The 18,849-nt window shown below is 46.2% G+C and overlaps 1 protein-coding gene and 1 long non-coding RNA gene across 2 annotated transcripts in view; one reads left to right on the top strand and one right to left on the bottom strand.

Moving 5' to 3' along the window:
* LOC130405706 (alkaline phosphatase-like) overlaps positions 1–18,570 on the bottom strand; it is a 33,386-nt gene extending 14,816 nt beyond the window's left edge. The window contains exons 1-5 of the mRNA XM_056610875.1: positions 18,399–18,570; positions 16,315–17,223; positions 11,373–11,456; positions 8,915–9,028; positions 4,439–4,554 (exon numbers count right to left, since the gene is read on the bottom strand). Coding sequence (XP_056466850.1) covers positions 4,439–4,554; positions 8,915–9,028; positions 11,373–11,456; positions 16,315–17,223; positions 18,399–18,570 — 1,395 coding nt within the window. The remainder of the gene's footprint in view (positions 1–4,438; positions 4,555–8,914; positions 9,029–11,372; positions 11,457–16,314; positions 17,224–18,398) is intronic.
* Positions 185–4,029, top strand: LOC130406089 (uncharacterized). The gene is made up of 3 exons (XR_008904414.1): positions 185–1,022; positions 3,500–3,578; positions 3,818–4,029. It is a non-coding gene; the product is annotated as an uncharacterized LOC130406089 (long non-coding RNA).
* Positions 18,571–18,849: the final 279 nt, after the last annotated feature.

Genomic DNA, 18,849 nt, shown 5'->3' with positions numbered 1-18,849 from the left:
GTGCATTGTCTCACATTAGTAAAGTCACACTCACACACACGATGCATGAAGGAGGGCGATCTACAGAACCAGCTCAGTATTGACACACACTCCACATGATCTACACAACCAGCTCAGTCTGGCCACACACTCCACATTATCTACACAACCAGCTCAGTATGGACACAAACTCGACATTATCTTGTTACGACCCCTCCCTTTCGGCAGCTGATTACTTCCTGCAGGAGTTGGCTGAAAGGGAGGGTCGTTAGGGCAAGTTGCTCACACCTGGCTAGGCCTCTACCCAAGGTGATATAAGCCAGCCTGGTCTCATTGTCTCTCTCTCTCTCCTAGGCTCCACGCTGCTACAGGTTCTTGGTTCTTTTGATGGCTTCCTTTTACACTCAACAGCAGCACACACATCTCACTCATCCATGCACTACATTCACCACTGATGCCACTACTCTCCACACCTCATGCTTTTGGTAGATATGATTGGTTAAGTTATAATAAAACCTCTTCTTGCTGTTAAAGCGTTGACTGTATTTGGCGGCGGCTCCTTCAACCCCGTCACCGTGGCCAAGACGGCTTTCTTGGGAGTAGGGACATAGTGGTCCTCCATATCCAGATCCCTGAGGCTGACATCTGGGGTCTCCCATGGCGGCCTCTCATCCAGCAGCAACGTAAGACACTGGTCCATCCCCCCGTCGCTCGCGAGGACATCTGACATCCTTTTGTTGTCGTCGAAGGCCACAAAGTTTTTCCTTGTTGTGCACGTTAGGCCGGGCTCCTTATAGTTCACAGACGCCTTTGGTCTGCTTGTTCGACCACCGACATCTCCACTGTCTCTAATGGTGTTGGTAACGGACATTAAACCTCTTCTTGCTGTTAAAGCGTTGACTGTATTTGGCGGCGGCTCCTTCAACCCCGTCACCGTGGCCAAGACGGCTTTCTTGGGAGTAGGGACATAGTGGTCCTCCATATCCAGATCCCTGAGGCTGACATCTGGGGTCTCCCATGGCGGCCTCTCATCCAGCAGCAACGTAAGACACTGGTCCATCCCCCCGTCGCTCGCGAGGACATCTGACATCCTTTCCTTGACCCTGCTCCCAACTGCACCAGGCTTACTATGTGGCATTATGTTGTATTGTGTTTTGTTATGATAAAACTTAAGCAGTCCAGATATTCGTAGGGGTGAGTAGCTTGTTTTGTTTATCGTTGTTTTCTCCTGTTTATCATGTAGGGAGTCAGTAAGAATCCTGTGAACTTTGCTTTCTTTGGTTTGTCTGTTAGGGAAGTTAGTTTTGGGGTTAGATTGTTTTGTTTGTTGTTTTGGCTAGGCTCACCCCGAGACTACATCAATTGAATAAATCAGCTTATGCTGGACTGCAGCCCTGTGTGCCTGGTCGTCCTTGGGAGTGGGAAAAGAGGGGAGCACCATTTGTTATGTCCGGTTCCCCTAGGCCGGTCGTAACATAAGTGGGGGCTCGTCCGGGAACAATTTACTAGGATTAAAATAGCTTGAATTTTGACTACTGGTAAATTGGCCCGGTTTAGGTTGGTGTGTGCTTCCTCCTCTTGCAGACAATGGTTTTTGGTTTGCTTTGTTGGAGTGTACACTACTTGTTGTTGGACATAGCTGATTGTGCTGCGGTTATCATCAACTGTTCTGGGAGGGGAAATGTCAGGTTGTTGTCAGTGCTGGTTATTTCTTGTAGGAATTTCAAGGAGAGGTATTTGGTCCATTTCAGTTTGTGGTGAGGGTGATTAGATTTGACTGGGGCTTTGCGGTTAGCCCTACCTGGGGTATGTTGGTATCTGTTGGAGCAGGAGTTTCTACACCCTGTTAGGTTTGGTAGCGGGTTCCTCTAGGGGACTCGTGGTGATCAATTAAGGTGGCGGCGAAGGTGGGTAGAGCTATTAGCTCGGGAGCACCTCTAGGGTTGGGAGAGGGTTGCCAGTCCTCTGGTTGCCTTCTTCACACCGCTGGTTTCGCGTGCATAAGTACCCCCCACCATTAACTGCACGAAGACTAGTGCAAGTTAGTTAGCTAGTTTTAATGGTTGTAGTTAACATCAGGATAGGGGTGGGGCTCCTGTTCACCTGTTACCTCAGGTTTTGGGTTTTCGGCGTGTCTCAGTCAAGAGTGGTAACTTGTTAGGCTGATTTGTTTTTGAGGATGGCTTCCCTGGTGGAGAGTTTCATCCAGGAACCTTCACAGGCTGAGCTAGTGGCAGACCAGAAGGCTGATTCCTCTTTAATGGAGCTGTTTGACCAAGTTGTGCCAGCATCAGAGGTGAGGGATACTGCCCAGTGCTATTTCCTCCTAAATGGGCTATTGGTTCGGACGTGGCTGTCACATGGTGATGCATCTGTAGGAGAGCCAATCTTCCAAGTTGTTGTCCCTACAAACAGTCGCAATAAAGTGCTCCAGACATCACATGGTGACGTGGCAGGTCATTTTGGCGTCCGTAAAACTTACCACCGTATATTGCAACATTTCTTCTGGCCACGCTTAAAGAGAGACGTTGCTCTTTTCGTTAAGACGTGTCATACCTGTCAGATCACTGGCAAGCCAAATCAGGTTGTTAAACCTGCTCCTCTACAGCCGATCCCCATTTGAGCATTTGATTATTGATTGTGTGGGGCCCCTACCTCGGTCCAAATCTGGACACACATATTTGCTGACTGTAATGTGTCAGGTTACCAGGTATCCTGCTGCTTACCCACTTCGCAGCATTACAGCAAAAGCTGTGGTTGGCGCTTTGACTCAGTTCATTTCAGTGTTTGGTATCCCCGTAGTTCGTAGTCCGTAGTCCGTAGGTTCTTAGTCCGTAGTCCGTAGGTTCTTAGTCCGTAGTCCGTAGGTTCTTAGTTCTTAGTCCGTAGGTCCGTAGTCCGTAGGTCCGTAGGTTCGTAGTTCGTAGTTCGTAGTCCGTCGTTCGTAGTCCGTAGTCCGTCGAATCCTAATTAGAGGGGAATTGGTTGGTTTTGAGATGAGTTGGTTGGTTTTGAGATGAGTTGGTTGGTTTTGAGATGTGTTGGTTGGTATGGAGATGAGTGGGTTGGTATGGAGATGAGTTGGTTGGTATGGTGATGAGTTGGTTGGTATGGTGAAGAGTTGGTTGGTATGGTGAAGAGTTGGTTGGTATGGTAAAGAGTTGGTTGGTATGGTAAAGAGTTGGTTGGTATGGTAAAGAGTTGGTTGGTATGGTAAAGAGTTGGTTGGTATGGTAAAGAGTTGGTTGGTATGGTAAAGAGTTGGTTGGTTGGGTTGATTGGAATTGGTTTGGCCATTTTGATTCATGCATTTACGTGAGTTTGTTTTGGTGTTTTGTTCCTGCAGCCATATAACTTAGACATCCGACACATTAAGGGGACTGACAATGTAATTGCAGATGCCCTGTCTCGGGCACCTGTGGACCCTTAGTCTAATTATTCATGCTGTCTCTCATTTCCATGCTCTCCTCTGCTCATCTCTCGGCTCTTCATTCCCTTAAAATGCTCCTTTGGTACCAAGGCTGCTGGGTTGGTGAGGATGGAGGGATGTGCTGGAGGATGCAGCCTGGAGGGAGGGCGGTACTGACTGTCAGTTATTGGTAACGTATCAACCATGACAGTTTGGGACATATTGACACTTTGTTTGATTTATAACACGAGGTGGAACCTCGTTCTTATGGAGGGGGGTGTTACGACCCCTCCCTTTCGGCAGCTGATTACTTCCTGCAGGAGTTGGCTGAAAGGGAGGGTCGTTAGGGCAAGTTGCTCACACCTGGCTAGGCCTCTACCCAAGGTGATATAAGCCAGCCTGGTCTCATTGTCTCTCTCTCTCTCCTAGGCTCCACGCTGCTACAGGTTGTTGGTTCTTGGTTCTTTTGATGGCTTCCTTTTACACTCAACAGCAGCACACACGTCTCACTCATCCATGCACTACATTCACCACTGATGCCACTACTCTCCACACCTCATGCTTTTGGTAGATATGATTGGTTAAGTTATAATAAAACCTCTTCATTTAACACTTTCAACCTGACTTGTCTCCCCTCCTTGTCACATATGCTGAGCCAGTTTGTAACAATCTACACAACCAGCTCAGTGTGGAAACACACATCGTACCACGGGTTGACCCTCGCACACGATGCATGTTGTGCTGAGAACACAGGATTTGCTCTGTCACTGGCTCCTATAGACAGCGTCCTGGTGGACAGAGAAGGCCCCACATACCCAGACTCACAGAGAAGGCCCCACATACCCAGACTCACAGCCCCTACGCCCCCCTGCTGGACAGAAAGCAGCCCCCAGAGCTGGAACATCTCAGAGGGTCTGAGTGGGAGCCAGGCTCCATGCATGGACCACTACAGATACATGTGTCTGTCTGTCTGTCTGTCTGTCTGTCTGTCTGTCTGTGTGCGTGTGTGCGTGTGTGCGTGTGTGCGTGTGTGTGTGTGTGTGTGCGTACCTTAGCCAGGCCAACATAAGGGAAGGTATCCATGTTGGTGACGGTCTCCTCCCCGCTCTGGTTCTGCAGCTGGCCCTTCAAGATACGAGCTGCCGTGTACGTTGTGATTCCCATGCCTGAACCACACACACACACCCAAAGGCACGCACGCACACACAAACACAGGCACACACACAGGCAAACACACACACACAGGCATGCACACACAAACACACACACACACACACACACAGGAACGCAAGCACACACAAACACGCACACACAGGCACACACACAGGCAAACACACACAGGCAAACACGCACGCACGCACACACGCACGCACACACGCACACACGCACACACGCACACACGCACACACGCACACAGGAACGCAAACACACACACACAGGAACGCACACACACACACACAGGAACGCACACACACACACACAGGAACGCACACACACACACACACACACACACACAGGAACGCAAACACACACACACAGGAACGCAAACACACACACACACACACACACACAGGAACGCAAGCACACACAAACACACACAAAACACACACACACAAAAAAACTATTTGTTTTATTACCTACAATCTTTCTTGAACAATGAGAATGTGATTAACTTGCGGTGTGTGTTGGTCATAGTTTAGTGTGTTTGTGTGAGAATGCGCGTGTGTGGGTGCATGCTTGTGTCTGCAGCGACAGGTGAACCTCTAGCAAAGTATTGCTTAGAATTGTACGATGGTCTGCAATGATGGAGGAAAGGATGTGATGGAGGAACGGATGTGATGTGAGTGCTCTCGTGTTGGGCTGCCTCCTGTTGGACACCTCAAACATGAACAATATGTTTTGGGTTCTGGTCAGACCCTCTAAAACATGAAGAGTGTGTGTTGGTTCTGGTCGGACCCTCTTAAACTTTGTGTGTGTGTGTTGGTTCTGGTCTGACCCTTTAAAACAAACTGTGTGATGGTTCCTCTAAAAGATGAAAAGTGTGCGTGTTGGTTCCTTTCGGACCCTCTAGAACAGGGGTCGGCAACTGGCGGCCCGCAGGCCATAACTGGCCCGCCAGACATAATATCTGGACCGCCAGATTATTCTGAAGTTATATGATTTAAAAAAATAAAATTGGAATATCGAATATCTATATCTTTTCGTTTAAATGTAAAGGGCCGGTAACAGTGAACTTATTTTTGTTTTACAACCGTTCTTGAACTTCATTGTATCAAATCCTGCTTCTACTCCCGGAAGGTTAGAGACACACTCGTCACGGGCACGCATAAGCTGCAAAGGGCTGAGCGGGAGTTATTGGAAACTATCCAATATTAAATTAAACGGAACCCCCCTCTACTACAACAACCATGGTGACCCGACATTACGTATTTTTGTGTGATACTGCACGTATAGAAAGGTCCAACAAAGGATTTAGCTCTGAGACTTTGCTGTTTAACGCAAGTAGAGTCTCTGATGAGGCTACTTCGCCTACAGTGAGTAGTGAGTCTGACGGTGAGTAGGCTAGGAACGGAGGTTTGTGTATGTGCGCAGTCAGTCAGCACCCGCCATGGTGTGTGTATATGTGCGTGTGCGCAGTGGTGGGTAGTAACGCGTTACAAGTAACGTAAATGAGTAAAAAAGTAAATTTTTCGGGTAACGAGTACTTTTCAAGTTTCTGTAATTTTACTCTTACTCAAGTAAATATTTGATTTAGAATTCTACTCTTTACTCAATTATATATTCCATTATGACTTCAATCAAATGAGTGTTTTGATAAAGACACTATCTTCGTTGACTGTAATACAAGCGTACACGTTAGCGACGCTCTCCCTAGGCTGCAACATTGTTTTGATTCCATAGCCGAGGAGACGAGTTGACAGTTACATTGGGACTAGAATCGCATGGATACAGACGCACAGGAAGATATTTTCGCCAGGGGGTGCGGGGTTATGGCCCACGTAGAGTTTATATAATTCTAAAGTTAGTATGTTACACAGGCTCTGTATTCTGCAGACCACTCAGGAACTTGTTCGTCATTGTTGTGTCTGGCTCTGTGAGTCTGCGTGCATGCTATGCGTAGGCTGGATCGCAATCACGTCAAAACAAATCTGGTTGGCCAATCAGCTAACCAAGCCAGTCTTGTTTGTCTTTAATTGGTTGTGTTCCAACGAAGCTCTTGCCTATTGTCCCATGCACAGAGCTTGGTGTAAATTAGTTTAAAATTAAATTTCTTTTTTTGTTGTACATATTGTTGTAGGCCTATGTATGTTTAATGAACAATACACACAATGAAGCAACTTGTGAAGAAATGTTTTAATGTCGCGTTTCCACTGCAGGGTGCGGTACGGTTCGGTTCGCCTCAGTCCGGTAGGGAGGGGGCGGTATAGCCCAGCTCAGTTCTGAGGTCGCGTTTCCACCGCCGACAGTACCCTTTATGGTAGGCCGGATGTCGATCGCCGCGGCAGCTACGTAAACATCGTGACATCATAGCAGCGTGACACAGTGTACAATAAAAACAATGGAAAAGTTGAACGCGACACATTAAACCAAGAGCTACCTCCCCAAGAATGCAGAGGAACGTCTCCACCTCCTTTTTCGCCCAAGCAAGCATTTTACGCAACATGTTCATTGTAAAGAATAATACCTTGAGGATACTGTTTGTTCGTTTTTATCCCCACGTCGCCCGGAAGTGACGATTCTGTCGACCAATCAACGGAGGGGGTGTGTAGCTCGAATTTTCCGGCACCCTTTCAGGCGTCTCAGTACCCTAACGGAGGAGTACTGAAGACGAGGGCAAAACGAGTACGGCTCAGTCCGGGTCACGCCCACTTTTGGCAGTGGAAACGCAATCCGTACCGCACCTTTGCGAACCGAACCATACCGCACCCTGCAGCGGAAATGCGCCATAAGTGTTCATCTCTTTCTCTCCCTCACTCACTCACGCATTCAAACACGTTATGTCTTTTTCACTGATCCAAGCACTCCAATACAAAAATGTAAAGTAGCTTGCAATTAGTAACTTTATAACAAAGAACTTTTTTACTCTTACTCAAGTAGGTTTTCCAATTGGAAAATTTACTTTTGCTCAAGTAGATTTTGAAGGAAGTAATTTTACTTTTACTTGAGTATAGATTTTCAGTACTCTCTACCCACCACTGCGTGTGCGTGTGTGTGCGCGCAGTCAGCACCCGCCATGGTGTGTGTGTGTTGTGCGTGCACTCAGTCAGCAGCACCCACCGTAGTGTGTGTTGTGTTGTGTTGCCGTGCATGAAGTGTTTTAAGAGTGGTTGGCTGCTTTTTTAGGTGCGCACTACTGCCCTCTCTCCAGCATAAGGCCTTTCTACGCTGCCAAGCCGGTTCGGTTGAGGCTTGGCACGCAGCGATTTCCCCGTCTTATTTCAAGTTTCCTGTGTAGAACCGGGGTAAAATCTCCCGTTCGTCACGGCGCGGTTTTTCTTGGTTCACTGGAGAAGGTGGGGCTGCGCACAGAGTATAGACCTCTTTAGAATAATTTGCATATTCCCGAATTAATTAATTTTTTTATGAATGAAGACACCCGCATGCAAGAATGAGATGACGTCTGTGTGTAGGCTACAAACGCGATTAACTATCAGTGCAAAAACACCGACATATTCTCTTTTTTGCTGACCACTTTTGGGTTAGGGACAGGTTAGGGTTTTTTATCCCGACAAAAGCCTCGTAAGGACGGTTCCTCTGCGTCTCTCTCGTAGATCGCATCATCTTTCAACATCTTTGTTTAATATGACTGGATCACCTTCTCTCACATTGTGGTATACCAATACCCATTCTGCCGAGGTAGTGGCACTATGCCACCAGAGTTGTTCATATAATACGCATGTACCAGATTGGAGGAAGAACGATACACGGAAGTGGATTAAAAGCACGCTATGAATCTTATTTTATCCACTTACATACACAACACACATGTTCAGCAGCTCGCAGATTTTACTTTCTCTCCAGTTAGAACTGCTGATGATCGCTGCTTTGTCTGGAGAGAGTGCAGCAACACCTCTACCCAACGTGATCAGGCATGACATGTGATTATGGCATACACTTCTTTATATGTACGTCTTTTAAGAGTCATCTAGTGCTTGGTAGGCATATGACTAAGCCAGATGACGGGCCTGCGTCTCAGTTCCAGATGCACTTTCATTAATAAATTCCTTGAACTAGCCTTTGATAATGTTCTGGCCCGCCACCTACTGTCTGGAAAAAAAAACGTACTTGAGTAAAAGACAATTTAGTTGCCGACCCCTGCTCTAGAACATGAACAATGAGCATGCATGAGTGTGTATTGGTTCTGGTCGGACACTCTAAAACTGTGTGTGTGTGTGTGTGTGTGTGTGTGTGTGTGTGTGTGTGTGTGTGTGTGTGTGTGTGTGTGTGTGTGTGTGTGTGTGTGTGTTGGTTCTGGTCGGACCCCCTAAAACAGTGTGTGTATGTGTGTGTTTGTTCTGGTCGGACCGTCTCCCAGGAATAACACGATGTTCTTGGCCACGTTGGTGTTGGGGGTCCGGTCCAGGGCAGCCTGCAGGGTCCGCTGGGCCTGAGACCTCCAGAACTCTGGGCTCTCCTCCACTGCATCACAGAGAACAGACACGCATCACCACCACATATACGGCTAGTACTATTGCTACACCACCACATCTAGAACTACTGCGACACCTCTAGTACCACCACATCTACTGCTAGGACTACTGCTAGACCTCTATTTCTACCAATACACCACCACACATACTGCTAGTTTACTGCTATATACTGTGATACCTCTAGCTCTACTGCTTTACCTCTAGTACTACTGCTACACCTCTAGTACTACTGCTATACATCTAGCACTACTGCTACACCTCTAGTACTACTGCTTCACCTCTAGTACTACTGCAACACATCTGGTACTCATGCTAAACCTCTACATCTACTGCTACAACTCTCGTACTACTGCTACACCTCTAGTACTAATGCTACACCTCTAGTTCTAGTGCTATGCCTCTGGTCAGTGGCGTAAATATCGACGTGCAACAGGGCCCAGACGGCGTCAGGGGCCCATGTAGGAAAAAAATATATATATATATCTCCCAGGACGGCAAATGTGGCGGGGGCGCCCTCTGGTGGCGCCCCCCATGATGTTACGCCACTGCCTCTGGTACTACTGCATTTTTTGGTTTGACATAATGTTTGATTTATTTATTAATATGCAAGATGGTTTTGGCTTGGTTATTTGTGTTAATTGTTTGTTTTATCTGTTTTCATTTAGTAAAAACATGTTTTGCATTTGACATGCTCAGGATGCCGTATTTGAGTTAATGAAGCGCACCTGGGCTGTGTGTATTTATAACCGCTCATTGAAAGCCCCTTTGATATATACAATATGTTAGAAAAGGTTTGTGTTGATCCTTCATGTTTTCTTTTTTCGGTGAAATAAATACCGTAAAGCTAACGGACGATCCCTGACTTTTATTTTTGGAATCAAAGGAGCGAGCGTATCTAAAAAGCCACACTCCCAAAAGACCGTGAATATTTTGATGAACCGCAAAATAAGTCACGACAACTGCTATACCAATAGTCAGACTGCTACACCTCTAATACTACTGCTATACCTCTGCTACACCTCTCGTTGTACTGCTATACCTCTAGTTTACTGCTACACCTCTACATATACTGCTACACCTCTCGTTCTACTGCTACACCTCTAGTGTTACTGCTACACCCCTAGTACTAATGCTACAATTCTAATGATAGTGCTACACCTCTAGTACTACTGCTACACCTCTAGTACTACTGCTACACCTCTAGTACTACTGCTACACCTCTAGTACTAATGCTACACCTCTAGTACTACTGCTACACCTCTAGTACTAATGCTACACCTCTAGTACTACTGCTACACCTCTACATCTTCTACTACACCACTAATACTCCTCTTAGAGCCCCCAGAGGCTGGTAAGACACCTTTAAGAGGCTGGTTCGACACCTTTAAGAGGCTTGCAGAGACTGGTAAGACACCTTTAAGAGGCTTGTTCGACACCTTTAAGATGTTTTAAGATGCTGGTAAGACACCTTTAGGAGGCTTTCAGAGGCTGGTAAGACACCTGTATGAGGCTGTCTTAACGGATCGAAGAGAGGCAGAGAGAGAGATAAGAGAGGCACTGTGCTCCTCTGTACTGAGCTGATTAATGAACCATTTGATAACTGATCGGCGCAGACCTTGAGAACCCACCCCGCTATCTCATCTGGTCCTGAAACCTTCCTGGCGTTTAATAAGTGAATAATTAACTTATGTTGCTTAATGCTGTGGGCTAGAACAGAGCCACAAGAGCCAGGGGAAATAACGGATATTAATGGTGATAATAATCATTATAATTATAATAATATTATCATTTTAACATCAGTGTTACTCAGATGGCCATCAAAACTAACAGCATCAGATTTTACCAGACTGGGAAGTATAGATAGTATGGTATAATTATTACAAACAGTACAGGTTACAAACAATGGTTTGGAGAATGGTGATTTGGTCTTCAACAATTATGTCTGACGTACAAGGTTATGTATCTACAGGCAATCAGAGGAATAAGAACAATCGTTAGAGAAGCAATATCAATGTGGACCCCATATAACAGGGTCTGGCGGTTGTCCCCAACACTTGATCCACAGTGTGATTTCATGTTCCTGCAGTAAGTTTTCAGCCAATCAGGGTTCTGTCCCTAAGCACTCAGTACGGCATTTCCTACAGAACCCTGATCTAAAGTGATCTCTCCATGGAGAGTTCTACTGTCTAAAGAATTCTTACTGCGGTTTTAGCTACAGTCCCTCGTGAATCCTCCACCATGAATAAAACAATCTCAGAATTCTTTAGTAGCCTCGCTGACCACAGCCCCGACATAGCTGTTACCAATGGGATGGTGTTGGCTGTACGGCCTACCTGTAGCGGGTGAGCTGACCCGGGACAGCAGCTGCAGGATGAGGGAGAGGGAGGTGATCAACCTGTAGGTCTCCATGTCTGTGTCTGGAGAAGGGAGGTCCTCTGCTCCTTATAAAGGTGGGAGGGCCCTGTTAATCACCACCGTCCTAAACACACAGTGTGTGTGTGTGTGTGTGTGCGTGTGTGTGTGTGTGTGTGTGTGTGTGTGTGTGTGTGTGTGTGTGTGTGTGTGTGTGTGTGTGCGTTGGTGTGTGTTGTGTGTTTGTGTGGGTGTGAGCGCTTGCGTGTGTGTATGTTTGTGAGCTGGATGGGCCATAAACGGACTGTAAATTAGAGATAATGATGACAAGTTGACAGGCGCATCAGTTAAATGGACGCACATAGAGAACAAAGTCATGCTGGGGCAAAGGGTACAGAAGAGCCCGTTAATATATTCGACATCGCTATCTAGAATCATCTGAGGGGTTCCTACTGGGAGAAAATAGCAACTTATCAGAACTAATGTTAGATCAGGATCCTTCCATCAGAAATTAATGAGCATGATGGGCACATCTGGAGAGTAGCATGAGCTGAGAACGATGTTAAATGCAGTATTTATTTATTGGTTTATTTCAGGAACATTGCACACTAATCAACAGTCAAACTGTAAGTGAGCCAGAGTTAACCTAAGAGGCTAATTTACATATGTTGTCCCCTTCAAGATATTCAAAAGGCAACCTAAAATTACAGAAATAAAATGATTGTATAAACAAAGATTAAAAACAACAAAGGTGACCAAGAAGATACAGTAACACATAGTAAGATTTAATTGAAAGACAATAGCAAACAGACAATGAAATAAGCAGCCAAATAAAACACAGCGTGCATCAAACATTGTAGGAAAGTGCACAAAGCAGTAGATTAGAACAGGGCAAACACACCTATAATAAAAGCACATATATAGCGGCATAAAGCACAAACATGCAGCACAAACATATATAGCAGCATAATGCACAGACATGCAACACCAACACATTAATTTAGATACTAACATGCACAGCACAAGACAGGCAACAGCAGAGTCCTCTTCTCAACAGTCAGCCACTTACTTCAGCCTCCTAAATCTCTCCCTCCAGACATTTCCACCACCCAATGCACTGCGTTCCTTGACTTCTTCAGCTCTAAAATCAACACCATTCACCAACAACTGGCCTCATCTCGCACCCCCTCTGATGACCCACCCTGGATGATCACCTCTGGCCAACCTCTCATCAGCTCCCTCTCTGACTTCACCCTAGTAACAGAACAGACCGTTTCAGAACTCATCCGCAAAGCCAAAACCACCACCTGTCAGCTCGATCCTCTTCCCACCTCCCTTGTCAAAGCATGTCTTCCGTCCATCTCCCCCATGATCACCAACATAATTAACTCCTCCCTCACTACTGGTACTGTACCCCCCACTCTCAAGCTGGCTGCCATCACTCCCATCCTGAAAAAACCTGGTGCTGACCCAACTGACCTTAACCATTACCGGCCCATCTCCAATCTCCCTTTCATCTCCAAAACACTTGAAAGGGTGGTTGCCGCACAACTACAGTCCCACCTCGACACTAACAATCTCCACGAACCGTTCCAATCTGGCTTCCGTCCAAAACACAGCACTGAAACAGCCCTAGTCAAAATCACCAACGACCTCCTCCTTGCAGCCGACTCTGGATTACTCACCATTCTCATCCTCCTCGATCTCAGCGCAGCATTCGACACCATCTCCCACCCTCTGCTCCTGGACCGCCTAGCTGGTATTGGGATCACTGGTGCTGCACTCTCCTGGTTTACATCCTACCTCACCGGCCGTCAACAATTTGTTCAACTAAGCAACCACAAGTCTGGGTGTTCAGGTGTCTCACTGGGTGTCCCCCAGGGGTCAGTCTTGGGTCCACTCCTCTTCACCACTTACCTCCTCCCGCTGGGCACACCCCTCCGTCACCATGGGGTCCATTTTCACTGCTACGCTGACGACACACAGGTCTACATCTCCACCAAACCCACCGCTGCCATCCCCCCCACTTCCCTCATCACGTGCCTGGAAGAGATCCGGAGCTGGTTGAGCAGGAACTTCCTGAAACTCAATGGAAACAAGACCGAGGCCCTGCTCATCGTATCCAAATCCACCCTCACTAAATCACAACACACCCCAGCTCCACTCATAATTATCGATGGATTCCCAGTACCCTTCTCCTCCAAAGTCAAGAGCCTCGGCGTCATCCTGGACAACACCCTCTCATTCGCACCCCATATTCACAACATCACCCGGACTGCATTCTTCCACCTCCGCAACATCGCCAGACTCCGCCCATCACTGACCCAATCCAGCACTGAAATCCTAGTTCACTCATTTGTCACATCACGCATAGACTACTGCAACGCCCTCCTCACCGGACTCCCCACCAAACTCATCAACAGACTGCAGATCATTCAGAACTCAGCCGCCCGGATCATCACCCGCACCAAATCATCTGACCACATCACCCCTGTCCTCATTCAACTTCACTGGCTCCCAGTACACTACCGCATCCAATACAAAACCCTACTCCTCACCTACAAAGCTCTCCACAACCTAGCCCCCAGTTATCTCTGCGACCTCCTCCAAGAATACACTCCCTCCCGCTCCCTCCGCTCAACCTCTGCTGGACTACTATGTATCCCCACATCACGACTCACTTCAATGGGTGCCCGGTCATTCAGCTGTTCAGCACCCAGGCTCTGGAACTCCCTCCCCCCACACATAAAACAGTCAGACACCATTACAACCTTCAAGTCACAACTCAAAACTCACCTGTTCAAGCTCGCACACAACGTCTAACTGATCACTGTTTTGATTGTTTTTTTGTTTTGTTTTGGTTTTATTTATTTCTTATTGCTTATGTTTATTTATTTATTTATTTATTTATTTATTTTTTCCACAATGTCTTGTTTTTTAAAAAATGTATGATGACTATATGCTCTGTAAGGTGACCTTGGGTGTTTTGAAAGGCGCCTCTAAATTAAATGTATTATTATTATTATTATTAAGACAGGAGCAGAAGACATGACAGGAGCACATAAGAGATAAGTTGCAGTCCTAATGTTCACATAACTGTTTATTAAAAAGGCATATTTTCAGCTGTGATGAAAAGGAACGGTAAGAACTAATTTCTCAAATATGTCCTGGTACTGAATTCCATTCGTGTGATGCTGTAAATGAGAATGGCTAAGGGAACTTTCTCTTCAAAAAGTATGTGAAATGTGACATTTTCAAAGCATTGATACATATCTTGTCTGCGTCAGTGGTCTGGTCATTTAATTTAAAATAAAGCGAAAATTCGGTAAGTTGAACTTAACCCTTTGACATTTTTTTACATGACATTTAAAGGACAGCTGAGAGTCGATTAGGAGGCCTAAATACTTGAACTCAGAGACAACTTGCAATTTTTTTCCTGATAGTATTATGGCTGGGTCCGGAATGCTACATTGCTTTTTTGAGAATGACATGCAGACTGTTTTCGATGTATTAAGTTGAAGGCATGATTTAATTAGCCAAGTTGAGATGTGGTTCAGTGCATTGGTGAGTTTAGCTGCAGCCTGAAGTTGGTTATATGCTACCATTCTGACATGCTGCCAATCCGACATTCTGCCAGTCCGACATGCTCCCACTCCGACATGCCACCATTCCGACATGCCCCCATTCCAACACGTTTTAGTACCGCCATTCCGACAGTCTACCAATCAGTGGCGCCAACTTTAGGTCAACATTGGGGGGGTCATAAATATTTTGTTCAAATATGTTCAACCAAAAAGTAGCCATGACTTCTCCAAAGTCCTACTTTCAGAATTTGAGGTTCATGAATTATCTCAATATTATTTATTTGTAATTTATTTGATTAATTCCAAATTTTGGTTGTGATGATGTATGAAATAACCCATTCCATCAATTGACGACTGCATTTTACAAGTGTGTTACGAGCGGTGGGGCATGCACTTATTTAACATGCCTGGGTATCTATAAATACTCTATGTAACTTAAAACTGGACAATTTATTCGTTAGAGATGGATTTAAACTCAATGCAGGACCACTATTGGAGCGGATTGGATGAACATTGGAACAAAATTAATTGTTTGGAGTGCCGCGGCAGAACAAATCAAGGAATGGGTGCAGTGCAGTTAACTTCATATCGGCCCAAAGGCAATACAATGGCCTTTACAAATTAGCAAGGCGAGAATATAGCCTAGACCCACACCTTCCCACACAAGGGGATCAATAAAAATAAACCAACAGTTTTTACACATAGAAGGCAAATCCATTAAACATAGACTGTTAAACAATATCCCCCGACCTCAGGGATGATCAGGACAGCCGGTCAGGTGAAATTGATTGAGCCTCAGAATAAAAACAGTCTTATTTTTACATGCCATAGGCCTGCGTGCAGTTGTTAGATTGCACTTAACATGTTTGCATATTTAGTCTTCTTTTTCTCGACTCTCCAGCATTCTCTCAGCATTGCAGATTCAGATTCCGATTTTATTTGTCACAAAACTCACATACACAATAAATTGCAGTGAAATGTTCTCAGTCGGCTCCATGCTAAATAGTCACATAACAAACATAACAGAACAGTAAATACATTCAAGATGTCAGAGGGTTATTGCAAATAGGAATAAAAAAGGTTACTTAAGTAAATATATAAGTGCAGTTGCTATAAAGGGCTTAATCAGTACCATTTAGATACCTGACAGCTTGGGGGTAGAAACTCTTCCTGAGTCCCTCAGTCTTTGCCACCAGTGAGCGGCATCTGCTCCCTGAGTGGAGCAGAGAGAATAGTCCGTAGCCTGGATGGCTGGGGTCTTTCAGTATGTTGGTGGTCCTGCCCTTGCACCACTTGATATAAATAATTCCTAGATTAGGGAGTGGCCCCCCTATGGTACACTCAGCTGAACGCACCACTCTCTGCAGAGCCTTAAGGTCCTGCATGGTGGTGTTCCCATACCAAGCGGTGATGTTCCCAGTCAGCATTCTCTCGATGGTGCAGGTGTAGAAGCTCTGCAGGACTGGTTTGGAGGCTCTGAATTTCTTCAGCCTCCTGAGATGGAACAGTCTCTGTCTGGCTTTCTTTACCACGGTGTCCAGGTGGGTAGACCACATCAGATCATCGGTGATCTGGACACAGAGGTACTTAAATGTATCCACCCTCTCCACAGGGGCCCCATTTATGGTTAAAGGAGTGTAGTCCCGCACCTGCGTCCTCCCAAAGTCCCCCAGCATCTCCTTAGTTTTGCTTGCATTGAGGTGGAGATTGTTTTTCTGACGCCATTGTGTCAGGCAGATCACCTCCTCCAGGTAGGCCAAATCATTGTTGTTGTGGATTAGGCCTACCACTACGGTGTCGTCAGCAAACTTTATGATGGTATTTGAATCCGCGGTGGCTGCACAATCGTGTGTGTACAGGGAGTACAGCAGAGGGGACAGAACACAGCCCTGGGGGGGCCCTGTGTTGAGGGTGAGGGAGAATGAGGTGTGCCGGCCTACTTTCACCACCTGAGGTCTCCCTGTTAAAAAGTCCAGGATCCACCTGCAGAGGGGGTCGTTCAGCCCCAGGCTCCTGAGCTTTTTGATGAGGGTGGAGGGAATGATAGTGTTAAAGGCTGAACTATAGTCCACAAATAGTAGTCTCACATAGTTCAACACTTTCCCCTTACTCTTGTTCTGGTGTGATAGGACAGTGTGCGATGTGTGAGCAATGGCATCCTCAGTGGATCTGTTGGGCCGGTACGCGAATTGTAGAGGGTCCAGGGTGTTGGGCAGTGAGGAGCAGATGTGGGCCTTGACCAGCTTCTCTAAACACTTCATCACCACAGAGGTAAGTGTCACTGGGCGATAGTCGTATGGTCTAGGCTTTTTGGGTATGGGGATGATGGTAGACCTTTTAAAGCATGTGGGGATTATGGACTGTGCCAGGGCAGGTTGAATAAAGCCGTGAACACTGGTGCCAATTGATCGGCGCAGACCTTGAGAACCCACCCCGCTATCTCATCTGGTCCTGAAACCTTCCTGGCGTTCACCAGCTTAATAATAATAATAATAATAATACATTTAATTTAGAGGCGCCTTTCAAAACACCCAAGGTCACCTTACAGAGCATATAGTCATCATACATTTTTTTTAAAAAACAAGACATTGTGGAAAAAATAAATAAATAAATAAATAAATAAATAAACATAAGCAATAAGAAATAAATAAAACTTAAGGCTTAAGGCCCCGTCCACACGAAGCCGAAATGGGCGAAACCATTCCGGTTTCGATCTATCCGGTTTCGGAGTATCTCCGTAAAGACGGAGTCAAGCAAAACCGGATAGATCTGTAGAAACGCTGTAGTACACATGCCAGGCCCATAAGGGTCGCTGCTTCTGCCACAGAAATCCAGAAGAAAAATAAATAAGAGGCGAGCATGCGCATAAAGGCTGCCCCCCGAACCACTTGCAACACAAACAAACAGTCAGTCAACAGTCTCAATAAATAATGGCTTAGCAACCCAACAAGGGACATGTTTTGCTGCAGAACGATTACAAGGCTGTAGTCCGCCATCATCTTTGTTGTTGTGAGTTCTGAGACTCCGCGGGCTTAACAGTCATTGGCTAGAGGGTCGAGGGGTGGGGCGATGAAGTCATGGTTTACGGTTTCAGTCGGTTTCAGGCGTCCACATGAATCCAAAACGAAACCGGGTAGATTTGAAACCACCTCCGAGGGTGGTTTCAGAAGTTTACGGTTTCGGTCAGCGGATTCGCCGGCTTCGTGTGGACGGAAGGCCGAACCGTACAAGACCTTTGCGGTTTCGCGATGAAATCGGCTTCGTGTGGACAGGGCCTAAATGTCCTCCTGACATCGTGTTCAGAGAGAACGAGTGGTCCTCCGCTCCCTCCTATTCCGCCACTCTCAATCCCTGGTGCAATGGCCCCTTGGCAGGTGTCAAAGCGTGCAAAAAAAGTATTGAGGTTATCAACCAACTCCTTACTTGCACCTCCAGAGGAGGGGGGCGGGGGTTTGTAGTCCATCAGGATTTTTAGCCCCTGCCATACGCTCCTGAGGTCCCCTTGCTGGAATTTGGACATCTTCTCCCCATATTCCCTCTTGGCATCCTTCACTACCTTTCTAACATTGTATGCTGCTGCTTTGTAATCATCCATATTGCCAGTCTCCAATCCTGATTTATATGCAGCCGTATGTGTTTTAAGGCATTCCGGGTATTTTTATTTATCCATGGTTTCTGGTTTACATATATTTTAACAGTCCCTTTGGGCACCTGCATGTCTGTGGTTGTGGAGATAATATCAACGAAATTCTCAGTGAGCACATCAATGTCAGTGTTAATATCTACAGTGCAGTTCTTGAACGCACCCCAAAGTGCTTTGTGGAGTGCTACTCGCATGCTGTCCTTTGATTGGTCCGTCCACCGACGCACCTGT

This window comes from Gadus chalcogrammus, chromosome 16 (genome assembly GCF_026213295.1).
Source record: "Gadus chalcogrammus isolate NIFS_2021 chromosome 16, NIFS_Gcha_1.0, whole genome shotgun sequence".
Classification (NCBI taxonomy): Eukaryota; Metazoa; Chordata; class Actinopteri; order Gadiformes; family Gadidae; genus Gadus; species Gadus chalcogrammus.
Note: the sequence above shows the minus strand (reverse complement) of the source record. Positions and strands in the feature narration are given on the sequence as shown.